This window comes from Paramisgurnus dabryanus, chromosome 15 (genome assembly GCF_030506205.2).
Source record: "Paramisgurnus dabryanus chromosome 15, PD_genome_1.1, whole genome shotgun sequence".
Lineage (NCBI taxonomy): Eukaryota > Metazoa > Chordata > Actinopteri > Cypriniformes > Cobitidae > Paramisgurnus > Paramisgurnus dabryanus.
The window spans coordinates 21,527,043-21,540,167 of record NC_133351.1 but is presented as its reverse complement, the minus strand read 5'-3'; the positions used below and the strand labels follow the sequence as shown (position 1 = coordinate 21,540,167).

Here is a 13,125-nt window from a genome sequence, read left to right as displayed (position 1 = left end):
ACTGTTTCCCTTGGGAACCTGTTATTTAATGTTTGTTGTTGCAAAATTCTTCTGCATGGTAGACTACTAGTTGACCAAAATCTTAATTCCCACTGCTGTCTGACATATTCCTAAAGTCTATCAGATAAAAAAATGAAATTATTTTTTGTATAAATAATTAATAAAATGAAAACACATTTTTGTATACGTTTTTTAAGTTGTAGTTGTGTTACATTCGGTTCTATATAAATACACTTCACTCCTTTACCTTTAAAAGCACATATTTTAACTAAATTTAAAAAATTGTACAAAAAATATTTCTATTTTAGTGCACAGGTGAGATATGGGATAAAGAATTCTCTTCGATCCATGGTTATCTTATCTTTGAACCCTGCATCAACCTACAGCAACATGAAAAAAGCCATAACCTAATAAAATGTTTAAGTTTAATAATCATAAATAACTTCTTACATTTTTTATGAAATAAATGTGGTCACTGTTGTAATAGAGGATCCTTCATGTTGGTGGAGTTCTGAAGGACACTTTGACGATCTCATCAGTTCGTCTTCAGTAATGTCTTGATGCAAGCTAAAAGGTCTGATGAATTAGTAGGCCAACATAATCATCTCGACAGTATTTGCTTAAGTCCAGAAATCCACTATTGCTTTTTTGTTCAAATACATAACTCCATATAACATCTACTTTAGCCTAATTACCATCCTGAACTGTCAGCTCTTAGATGACTTAAGTGTTTGTAATTAAATGGTGGCAGAAAAGGGGCAGATGCAGCTCAGGCTATTGTTTGAACACATTGCTTGGCCACCCCACATGAAAGCCATTGAAGATAAAGTTTTTTTTTTCCTTTTTTTGGGATGTAAAATCCACTTGTATCCATTCTGCAGTACTTTCTGCAGGAAAGCTTGAGTCATATGAACACTGATTTCATATGAGTTTTTATTTTAACCAACAGAAATGATATATTATATATATATTATATACACATTAAACTGTGCTAGGTTGCTGAATTCACTGCCATGTCTTTGCAATGTTTAAAAATTATGTGTTGTTTCAACCTACGGTTGGGTAAAATATGGACAAACCCAACCTAGAAAATGTTCAGATGTGACCCAGAAATTGTTCATTTTTAATTAATAGGTTAATTTAATCCAGCCTTTGGTTTGTCTATATTTCCACAACCATTGGTTAAAAGCTTTTTTAGATGAGCATATACAGATTTGAAAGATGCCTTTCCATCCACAAAATTAAAAAGTAAATGTATTTCCAGGTATTGACCATAATGTGAATTTCTTTTAAACACAAAAATCTTCCTCTTAAAAGACTAAGCCAGTGGTTCTCAAACTTTTTCGGCGTGTTGCCCCCCTTATGTATGGTGCATCTCTTCATGGCCCCCACAGAAAATGTATGACATAAAAAATTTCAAAAAATTTGAATTCAACAAAACATTAAATGATACAATGTAGTAGAGCCACTGGACTAAGCTATCTTACTAAGATAAAACAGAGCACATAGAGGGAGGCTACTGTATTTCACACTATTGCATGTGCACCTGAGCTTTACTGTATGCTATGGTCAGTATGGCCAGTCAGCACATTTCCAGCACAATAAAAAGCAGTGGTCAGCCCTAGGTTACATCATGCACTGAGTCAATCTTGCTGTTTTACAAGTTCACTTGCACAAACGCAAAGCAGCATGCTACAAAGGCTTGGGACATTATAGAGACAATGCTGTTTATCAGAAATATATGTATTTTAACACACAACAGTTTCAGGGTTTTTCAGAATTATATATTATATAGGTACAACACATTACAGACTTTCGAAAACAGTTGATCTATGAAGTCCAGAGGTCAGGGATCTGTTCTTGTGACTTTAATTATTAACTTTATGGTACTGCATAAAAAGCACAGCATTTAAACCATTATTTTTTTTTATTAAATATTAGTATGAAAATTAATTTCAGTTCAGTAGATTGCATGGTGTTATTTCAGTAAGTGAATGTAGTGTCTACTAAAAAGTAAGTAGAGGTTGTTAGTAAAAGTTTAAATGTTAATTCCAGCCCACTTTTGTGTTCCCATCGTCCTGGTTCAGGTATTGTTGTTAATCAATGTTTGCTCAAACATCTAGCATACAAAAGACAGCACTGAAACAGTCCACAGTTCTATCGCCTACATTTGTATAAGCCATCCAAGGTAAAATACACATCTGTTTGTTTGGAGTTATTTATAAAGCTATAAGTATTTATTAAGTTTTTATTTGGCCTATTAAGCATTACTATTATATATATTTGCATAAACCATGAAAGGGATGCTTACATTTTTTGCATGCCAGTATTGGTGTTTATTATTGGTTTAGGAAGTAATATAATTTGTTACAACGTTTCAGTGTTTTTAGGAAGTTTTAACTATAGCGTAATATATTGTTCTTAAAACATGTATATATTTGTTAATTTCTGTATAATCTTAAGTTTAAAAAAAATTCATAGTATTCTTAAAACAGGTGAAAGTTATGTCGTGCAGTACTTACGGATGTTGCCATTGTTCTTTTTTCCCCAAGTGTGGAAATCAGCTGTGCAGACATGAGTATGGTCTGTCTCTCAGATTTTGAGGAGTATGCCAAACAGCATCTCTCTAAATCTACATGGGACTATTATGCGGCTGGAGCTGATGAGTGTCACACTAGAGATGACAATCTGCTGGCTTACAAACGGTAACAATGCATTTAAGTTAGCACGATAGCAGGATACATAGGTTCATTCATTGTCTGTTTCTTTTTTAATCCGTAACTAAAAATGTAATACGAAAATTCTCATCTCTTTTAGGATCCGATTGAGGCCACGGATTTTACGGGACGTGTCGGTCAGTGACACGAGGACCACGGTGATGGGAAGGGAGATAAACTTCCCTGTGGGAATTGCACCGACGGCTTTTCACTGCCTTGCGTGGTATGAGGGAGAAATAGCCACTGCCAGAGGTGAGAGTACGACATAAAGTAGCCAAAACGTAGCACAGAAATATCCAAAATAAGTGTGTTTTGTGAAACTTAACTTTCTTTCCTTTGTTAACTTTAATGTGCAAGTAAAAAAAAGGTTATCATCTACGTTGGCCACTAGATGGCGTTGTTGACATTAATTACTGTAATACCGGTGTGTTCGACTGTATTATCATCATATTACCGCGAGAGAGATTTGTAACCATACGGAGCAGTCTGCTCAAGGAATACTCTCGCGGGACTTTGATGTCACGAGCCGATCGGTGTGCCTGGCGCTAAAGTCGAACAAATCTATGTAGTTTTAAAATTATCCCTGGGTCCTAATTCGCATACTTCGTCTTAAATAGTACTCAAAATTACTAAAACTATGTCTTTTGAAATTGGAATAAGATTAACCCCTTAGGTATACAATAATAAAGAAATGAAAATACAATGAAATGAAAATACAATATTCTTCAAAATGATAACTATACAATATCAGGGGAAATAACTCACAATTGTGATTTGTTTTGACTTAATTCTGCAGCCTTTAAAAAAACGATTTATATGCGTAGATGAAGGATTATAAATGGATGAATGTGTGGATATCTATCTAATATAGGCAGATGTATAAACACTATCCACCTTTAAGCCATTTTTGTTTGTGGACAGTATTTTTAAGAAACAACATTTTTGGATATTCATAGTAGAAAATAAAGTCTTTAATAGTAAAGCTATGGGTCATATTTACAGAGCTGAAAATAGAGACACTTGAATCAAGTTAAATTACACAAATAAAATAAATGGAAAACCGTTTAGTTCTCAAAACCACAAAAGGAGCAAACTTCTCTGATGTCAGAATACTTTGGTGAAGAAAAAATTTCTAGCAGGTGTTAAAACAAACCCTCTGTTTGTTACAATGAGCCCTTTGGCTAAGGTGTAACGTTTGCACTCCTGTCACTTTCAGTGTTATTGTACAACAACGGTAGATCCCACACAAACTTTAAGTGTTTATTTGTAGCAGAGATTTGTGTGTTGATTGTGTAAAGATATGATTAATCTAAATTAGTTGTAACACTGTGTTACAACTAACCCTGCTGTGTAAACATTTTTCAATCACAGTTATCAGTTACTAAGAGTTAGTAACATATTTCAAAATGGTGTTATGTTTTAGGTAACAAGACGGTGATTAAAATAATATAAGGTTGGATTTGATGACTTACACACCCAACTCAGAAATGGAAAAAACATAAGATGAATATGAATATCTTAACCAAAACACAATAATTATACTTTGTATGGAGTGGTTTGCACTCAACAAAATTGTTTAGCTTTCATCGTGTTATACTTGACGAAAGAGTTTATTTTATTACTTTTGTCTAATAAGCTTAAATAAAACATTGTTTCACTTCTGTATTTCCATCTTTCTGCTCATTACCCAGCCACTGAAGCGGTGAACACCTGCTACATAACAAGCACATACTCCACATGCTCGGTGGAGGAGATCTGTGCCGCGGCACCCAACGGGTACCGCTGGTTTCAGCTTTACTTATACAGAGACCGTAAGCTGTCGGAGCAGATTGTGCGCAGAGTGGAAGGGCTCGGTTACAAGGCCTTGGTGCTCACAGTGGATGTGCCCTATACTGGTAAACGCCGCAATGACATCCGCAACCATTTTAAACTCCCACCTCATTTGAAGGTCAAAAACTTTGATGGGATGTTCCAGGTAAGATTGCAGTTTGCATGTATGAGTGCTACTTGGTCTTTGAATGTTTGTATGAATTTCCTTGACTCCTTCACAGATGACCGAAGGCTGCCACGAGGAATACGGGACTCCGGCCAACACATTAGACCCGTCTATCAGCTGGGAGGATGTAACCTGGCTCCAGTCTCTAACAAAGCTCCCTATAATAATCAAGGGCATCCTTACAAGAGAAGATGCAGAGCTGGCTGTGAGACATGGGGTCCACGGCATAATCGTGTCGAATCATGGGGGCCGACAACTTGATGGAGGGCCTGCAACGGTATGGGAGTGTCTGAAGTTTAGATAAAGTATGTATTACGCACCATCCACTTTGTTATGTCATGGCCCTATGTGTCACACAGATAGATTGTTTGCCTGAGATAGTGGAGGCAGTGCAGGGCCGTGTCGAGGTCTACATGGACGGGGGTATCCGCACGGGCAGCGATGTGCTGAAGGCTGTGGCCTTGGGAGCAAGATGTGTGTTTATTGGCAGACCAGCAATCTGGGGCCTTGCTTACAAGGTAACGGTGCAGGAATGCATGTTATTGTATGTAAATTCTCATTCGGTTATAAACCTGATTGATGATGTTTATCAGTTCACTACTTGAAAAAGTATGTGCATGATAGTTGGTTCACACTAGATCATAATTTATTTATCTGAATCTTATCTGTTTTGGCCAGGGGGAAGAAGGAGTGAAAGAGGTCTTGCAGATGTTACATGATGAGTTTCGTTTATCCATGGCGTTATCAGGTAAGTCTACAATACTCCACAGCATCTACACATCAAAAGAACACAGATAAACAAGGCTTTGAAGCCAAACAAGTCATCTCTTGACCTCAAATCGCCTCTTATTTTTCTAGGTTGCAGAAATGTTGCTGAGATCAACAGGAGCCTCATTCAGTTCTCCAGACTTTGAATAGGAACAAAAACTGTAGTTCAGGCTGCAAAACACTACAATCTAACATGTCATAATGTATTCTTAAAGAGATACGGTAAATAAACCACTGTAGCTTTAAAGTAAGTCACATTTAGCAAATGTTCACAGTGGATTGGCGGTACTGTATCACTTACTACCGTGTTTTTTAAATCAGCAAGCACTAACTTACTTTGCAAATTAAACTGATCATCTGATCAATCTCAAAAATAAATCATTTGAATTGCATTTTTGCTTATGTGAATACTGTTATAGCCTGTTATTAGATGGCTCGTTGGAATGCTTGATTCTGATTGGCGAGTCGTGAAATTTGCAGGTTTGTTATTCCCAGATGAATAACAACGGTTGCTGCAAATCATTTTGACAGGTACAGTCTAATATTACACAAAAATGTTATATAAATATGCATTTTAATAACATGTATGACACTATATTTACAAATGATTAAACCAAATAGTGTGTTTGTGACATTTGAAACTTTTTAAAACCGAATAAACTGGTTTTCCTTGCAGAGGTCTGCATTTGTTAAAAATTAGCTAATAAAATATTTCAAATAAATATTTAATGATCCTTACCTTACTTATGAGGTAAATAGCCATGTAATAAGCATGATAATGTACAGGTAGCCAGTTGTTATCATGAATACAAGACCTGATCACTCTGTCAGGGCTTATTTCTGCGATAACAACCATTTGTCTATACATTATCCCTTACATAAATAAGCTGATCATAACCCAGCAAGCAAAAACCAAGACGTTGAAATGACGGCTAACTATAGACCCAATATAGACCGGCTATGAGTAACCCACTTCTACCCTAAATAGCCTTGAATTTGGTTACATGCCATTTTTGCCAAAATAACTTGAAGATGTATGATATTCCAACATAGGCAAAGTCAACAGGTGTTCAAGGTGTTTGCTTTCATTTGTTTTAAACTTATACTTATACTTATACAGATCGTCTATTCTTGGGCTATGGTAGACGTCTATTAGATTTTCACTGACAGCCCAAATTTAGCCTGGTTTTAGCCCAAATTGCTTGCTGGGAAGCAAGGTACAGTACAGGTCTGATAAAGCACTAGTTTCAGCTCCAAATGGCCTATACATTTATATAGGACAGACTAATAGATCTGTCAAAACAGGTAATAAAAGTGAAAGTTTCTTATCGGGGTGGTTTTGATGGTTTCTTGTGTATGTGGCCACATGTGCATAGACAGGTTTCATTTAAAGCAATTAAAATTTCATATTTTGTGATTATTACATTTGTCTCTTGTTATTTTTATAGTGTGTACAACTTTTGCAGTCCTGAACGAATGATAAGAAACAATTCAGGCACTAAATGAAAAGTATAATACTTCAAAAAAGTAAATCTGATTTTAGGCTTCCTTTCTTCTCTATGGGTTCTCCTCATGTGCATCAAACAACATCACAGTGCAGAGCAAGCAGCAAAGGCTTCAAAAACTGAAGCCTATTATAAGCAACATGTCAAAAAAAGGAAGACAGCACATTTTGAAACAACATGCATGTGCGTGTCTAAGAGAAAAAGTCAGAGAGAAGTGACACAGGAAGTCAGTGGTTGTGGTAAACACTGCGTACCCGTTTGTGTTAACTTGAGTGCGAATCACATGTGCGATCAGTGTAATGTTTTGTGCTATAATGAGAAGAGACTTTTAGGACACCCAGAGAAAGCAGCACGTCCTGGTAAGCTACTTTGTTTTGCGTAGTCCATCTTGTTATACTATTTATATGTTAAATAAAGTTGATGTCAGCGCTTTGTTGGGGATGATTTTCAATATGAGCTTAAGTTAATCTACCAAATATGTTTGTGATATTAACCTCTTACTTTCGACAAAAAGTACATGTAAAAACAAGCTATCTCTGTGTAACTTGCCACTTTGTTATTTTGCAAATAGATGGCATGATTTACTTCCCCTTTCCGGCCATACTCTTGCACAACTATTTCACTTTACATCTAATAATATTCCTAAAGTGTAGGCAAATAACACCATCTGTTTTTCCTAATTATTTATTCAGAAAACATTTATTGGAACGCGATCTGCAAATAAAAAGACTCAAGAAACATGGGGTAAGTTTGATCCTCTTATTGCATCATAGGCCGTTAAAGGGTGGTTTTGGGTTTTATCTTAACAACAGTGAATGCAACCCATTTTATCAACTTGTGATTCTGTTGTCTACATTTACGCATTTGGCAGACAGTTTTATCCAAAGTGACTTACAGTAAATCACAAGATATGCATTTTAATAAGTATTTGTGTGTTTTTTGGGTTCAAACCCATGACCTTTTGAACTCCTAACGTGTTACTCTTCAAGTAGGCTATACGGTAGCAGTTTTCTTATAATTCTTTATTTAAACTATTTAAACTTTATGGTGTCTAAACTTGGTGGTTCAATGTTGTCTCTCTTAAAAATGTAATCATACATCTTTCCATTGTTTTCGCAGTTGTTAAGGGGGATTTTTTAAATTCACCTGCTTTGTTTTTCAGTGTGAACTCACAAGATGTTTTATATGTTTAATATCCAGTATATGTAAACTAATATTTAAACTTGAATATTGCAATGATATTACTTACAAACTCTAAAGATTTATAAACACTTATGTGTTAGTAATGCAAAAGGGGAAGAACAATTATAAAATAAAAGTTGCTGTAAGACCTCATGCACCAAACTGTGTCAGTTTTCGGTTGGGGAACTACTTTATATACACCTTATCATCTTGTTTCAGAAACAGTGGAGAGGAAGGAAAACTTTCACGAAGACTTTCGCGAATAGGAAGCAGATCGAACAGGGAGCCTCCACGACCACCTCCTCAACCAGACAAGCCCCCGTCAGCTGCCCCCCCAAGGCCAGCCCAGACCGCTCCCAAAGCTCCAGAACCTGCACCAAAACCTCCAGAACCAACACACGTAACCCCCATAAAACCACAAGTGGCCCAAAAACCAACTCCTCCTCCTAGGCCAGAAATACAAGTGTTCAACAGTACAGAGCATGGAGCCGTCATGCTCAAAGTAAGAAAAAGTTAGATGTTCTTAAACCAAAATGTGTTTACTAATTTGCATAAAATAATAAAAAACTACTATTTGTATATTGCAAATAGTACACACTAAAAAATTTGCTTAAGAGCACTTAAAGTGGTGCCCCTATGATTATGAGCCAGTGAAACACTATTTTTTGTATTTATTTATATTTATTTATATATTGATGGAAAATTTTGCCTTGGTCCAGGGGTTAGATAATTTCCGTTCTGATGAGACCCTATGTGATGTCACTCTGGTGCCTGGCGACAGCAGTGAAACTTTCCCCGTACACAGGGTCATTATGGCTTCGGCCAGTGATTATTTCAAGGCCATGTTTACAGGTAATTGCAGCCAAATCCAGTAGAAGCACATTTAATTTTTAATAACATTTTTATACTTACAATATGCTTTTGGCAAATACTTTTATGTTCAGTGCAAGCTTTAGGTTTTATGAGGAAGTCATGCTTTACCATTTAAGCTACACAACGCTATCAAAGATTATTATCGAAGATTATAGAAAGTTTTTACTTAGTATCTGTCTTAAACAAAATGATCAAAATTGAAATTTATGTTTATGCTTAACTCATTTAGGGGTGGTTTCCAGGACAGGGATTAGACTAGTCCTAGACTAAAATAAATGTAAGAGCTGTCCAAGGCTGAAAACAACTTGCACTGACATATCTTAAAATACATCAGTTTCCTTTGTTGTGCCATAAAATGCACACCAGTAATGTTTTTAGTAAGCCATGTTTGTTAAACCTAGTTATATTTCCTAATTAAACTAAGGCCTAGTCCTCGCTTAACATAATTCCTGTCCGGGAAACCACCCCTTAAGGTTTATGCTTAATATTAAAAAAAAAATTATATAAAATAAAGTTTTACCTCTTTATCAAGTAATCAATTCAAGTTTTTTTTTCAAGTTTTAAATTATATATAAAATAAAGTTTTACCTCTTTATTAAGTAATCAATTCAAGTTTTTTTTTTCTTAACCCATTGGCAGATTTTTTTATGTTTAAGCATAAACTAAAGCATAAACATGATATTTTTTAGAGAATAAGACTTAATGGGACGGTTTCCCGGACAGGGATTAGACTAGTCCTAGACTAAAATAAATATAAGAGCTGTCCAAACTGAAAACAACTTGCACTGACATATCTTAAAATACACCAGTGCCCTTTGTTTTGTCTTAAAATGCACACAAGTAATGTTTTTAGTTAGGCATGTTTGTTAAAACTAGTTATATTTCCCAATTAAACTGAGGCCTAGTCCTGGTTTAAGATAATCCCTGTCCGGGAAACCACCCCAATATCATATAATATAATGATGTAATTTTGCTTTTCAAGTAAATGCCTCTTAGATATTTGTACTAATATATAGAGTTAGAAATCAATTTTTGCATTGTACACAAATGTGATTTTTTTTAAATGTACAAAAATTAAAAAGACAACATTTCCTGTTTGCAACCTTCAGCCATTATCCATCTTATTGTTTTTTCAGTCTCTTCTTCTTGTGGATTGGCAGGAGGCATGAAAGAGCAGGACCTAAAGGAGATCAAGCTCCATGGGGTTAGCACTACAGGCCTGAAGAACATCATTGAGTTCATCTACACGTCTCGTCTAAGCCTGAATCTTGGGAGTCTCCAGGACACATTAGAGGCGGCAAGCTTCCTCCAGGTGCTTCCCGTTCTCAGCTTCTGCAACCAGCTTCTCAGCAGTGAGGTACGAACTCTTAAGATGTGGTGTTAACTCTTTTTTTTGCATAAACTTCAACAATCATGCATCAGTGCGTAACGTACGCAATCTTTTTTTCAATGCAGATCACCATAGAAAACTGTGTGGAAGTGGAACGCATTGCCAGAGATCTTCTCCTTGAGGAAGTCCAAAACCACGTCTACACGTTCGTGTGTGAGAACTTTTCTGAACTGTCGGAGAGCGGTCGGATCTTGCAGTTGTCTGAGGCGAGCATGACTTACGCTCTTTCCAGCGACTCTCTCAGCGGTTTCACTGAGATGGAGCTGTACCGCATCACCCGTGCTTGGCTATCCCATAAACCCAGCGAGCGGCGTTCCGCTGCGTACTCCCTGATGAAACACATCCGCTTCCCCTTGATGTCCCCTGCTGAACTTCTCCAGATCTCTCAGGAAGAAGAAGGAGCAAACAAGGGAAAGGAAGAAGAGGTGCCCTTCATGCGATCAGATACAGCCTGCGTCAACCTTCTTCTGGAGGCCAGCAACTATCAGATGCTGCCGTTCCTCCAGCCGGCCCTGCAGACGGAGCGGACTCGGATTCGATCGGATTCCACTCACTTGGTGGTTCTGGGTGGTGTGATGAGACAGCAACTAGTAGTGAGCAAGGAGCTCAGGCTGTACGATGAAGAAGGTGATGGCACCTGGAGAACCCTCCAACCCATGGAGGTGCCGCGTTACCAGCATGGCGTAGCCTTGCTCGGGGGGTTCCTTTACATTGTAGGGGGTCAGAGTACTTACGACACCAAAGGTAAGACAGCCGTAGACAGCGCATATAGATACGATCCTCGCTTTGACCGCTGGTTACAGGTGGCTTCTCTGAATGAAAAAAGGACCTTCTTCCATCTGAGTGCTCTTAAGGGGAAGCTCTACGCTGTTGGAGGGAGGAATGCCACTGGTGAGATTGGTAAGGAGTACATGTTTTAGCAATTACTTCGTACGTTGTGTTCTGTCCTTTCTTGAAAATACTCAGGACTGTCTGTTCCTCAGATTCTGTGGAGTGCTACAACTTGAACAAGAACGAGTGGAGTTTTGTTGCACCGATGAGCGAACCTCACTATGGACATGCAGGCACAGTACATGGAGATCTGATGTTTGTCTCAGGTAAGTACCTATTCAAATAGCTTAAAAAGGTAAACTCCGAGTCGTTACATCCGTCCAAGTGGGTGAGAGGAGATTTTGTAAACTAATTAAATCTGTCCCACAAAGCATGTTTAGCTGAATGGCCTTAATCCACAACGGATCTCTGAGTAAATGGAATGAAAGCACTAAACAACTAAACTAAAAAAAAACTTTCTTGTAGAGGTCACCTAGCAACCTTGCAAAGTTCTCGAAACAAATATCAAAAGCAAGCAAGGAAACGAGTACACAGCGAGCTGAAGTGGGTCACTTATCTGTGGTTATATGAGCACTGTGAAAAAGGACATGACAGACCTGCTGTGAAACCGTGTGAATGTTTCTGTTTGACTCATCGTAAAGATAGCCATCAGTTTAATAAGACCTGGAATCATATAAAGGTTAAAACCGTAGAAATAAGACATTAACATGCAATCATTAAAAAAAAATGTCCACTGGCAGGGTCACACATTGCATATTTCACAACATTTGAATTGCTGAAAAAGGTACACAGATATGATTAGGGATGTGATAATAAAACCTGAGTACTGTGTCTGTGTGGGTGAGCAGGTCAGTAAAAACAAGATGTGGTGTTATACCACATCCTTCCTAATGCTTTCCTTTTGTTTCTGCAAGAATAAAGAAAGCATAATTTTTTTAAAGCAGTTGACAATATGCATTCATCGTCGATGATCAATAAGGTGCATTTCTCTTTATCCCATCAGGTGGTATCACAAGAGATGCTTTCCAGAAAGAGCTGCTTTGTTATGACCCTGACCGAGACGTGTGGAGCAGACGTGCAGACATGATGGAACTGCGTGGCCTTCACTGCATGTGCACCGTGGGCGATCACCTCTATGTCATGGGCGGCAACCACTTCCGGGGTACGAATGACTATGATGATGTGTTGAGCTGTGAATTCTACAGCCCGGCCACTGACCAGTGGACAGTGGTGGCACCGATGCCTAGGGGTCAGAGTGACGTCGGGGTGACCGTGTTTAAGGGCCGCATCTATGTAGTGGGTGGTTATTCCTGGAACAGCAGGTGCATGGTGGATATCGTGCAGTGTTATGACCCTGAAAAGGATGAGTGGGAGAAGGTCTTTAGTGTCCTGGAGCCTCTCGGAGGCATTCGGGCCTGCACTATGACTGTTCATTGTCCGAAGGGTTTAGTAGATGATGCTCAGATACAGGAGAGTCCACTCTCAACATCTAAAAGCTAAAGCGGATGTTTCAATGTTGCTTGTAGAAGTCAAACTTAAGAGTAAAATGCTGTAATTTGCTTCATGTCGCCCGCGATGTGTGGTAAGTTTTTAGGGCATGATGCAAAAACTGCTATAGTGATATTATTACATCACAGTTAAGTTACAAGAACAGAAATTTCTGAGTCTGAATAAGAAAATAAGTTACTTGTAAAAAAGCTATTTTTAACACTGCTTCTTTTAATGCCAAAAATGTGACAGGCAGTGATTAATGTTTTATCTCTAAATTATTCTTCCTTTTTTTTGTTAATCTATTTTAACTCTATTGTATCTACTGTAATTGCATTGCAATAATAAAAGTATTGTTAATTCATTCATTCCTGT

At 37.6% G+C, this 13,125-nt stretch overlaps 2 protein-coding genes across 3 annotated transcripts; both read left to right on the top strand.

Annotated features, from left to right (window-relative positions):
* The first annotated feature begins 2,055 nt into the window (after window positions 1-2,055).
* hao2 (hydroxyacid oxidase 2 (long chain)) lies at window positions 2,056-6,904 on the top strand. Its single transcript, XM_065292756.2, has 8 exons — window positions 2,056-2,188; window positions 2,553-2,705; window positions 2,818-2,969; window positions 4,409-4,692; window positions 4,769-4,990; window positions 5,073-5,231; window positions 5,392-5,461; window positions 5,572-6,904. Exons 2-8 carry the CDS (start codon window positions 2,575-2,577, stop codon window positions 5,625-5,627), a joined length of 1,074 nt encoding a protein of 357 aa, XP_065148828.2. The 5' UTR covers window positions 2,056-2,188; window positions 2,553-2,574; the 3' UTR covers window positions 5,628-6,904.
* Window positions 6,905-7,211: 307 nt separating this feature from the next.
* Window positions 7,212-13,118, top strand: LOC135731033 (kelch-like protein 9). Of its 2 annotated transcripts, none has more exons than XM_065248981.2 (8): window positions 7,212-7,345; window positions 7,679-7,730; window positions 8,388-8,670; window positions 8,888-9,020; window positions 10,202-10,398; window positions 10,497-11,331; window positions 11,415-11,528; window positions 12,266-13,118. In XM_065248981.2, the coding sequence occupies exons 2-8, from the start codon at window positions 7,726-7,728 to the stop codon at window positions 12,760-12,762; spliced, it is 2,064 nt and encodes a 687-aa protein (XP_065105053.1). In that variant the 5' UTR covers window positions 7,212-7,345; window positions 7,679-7,725; the 3' UTR covers window positions 12,763-13,118. The 2 variants fall into 2 exon arrangements, with proteins under 2 accessions (XP_065105053.1, XP_065105052.1); XM_065248980.2 differs by having other exon boundaries at window positions 10,178-10,398.
* The last annotated feature ends 7 nt before the right edge of the window (window positions 13,119-13,125 follow it).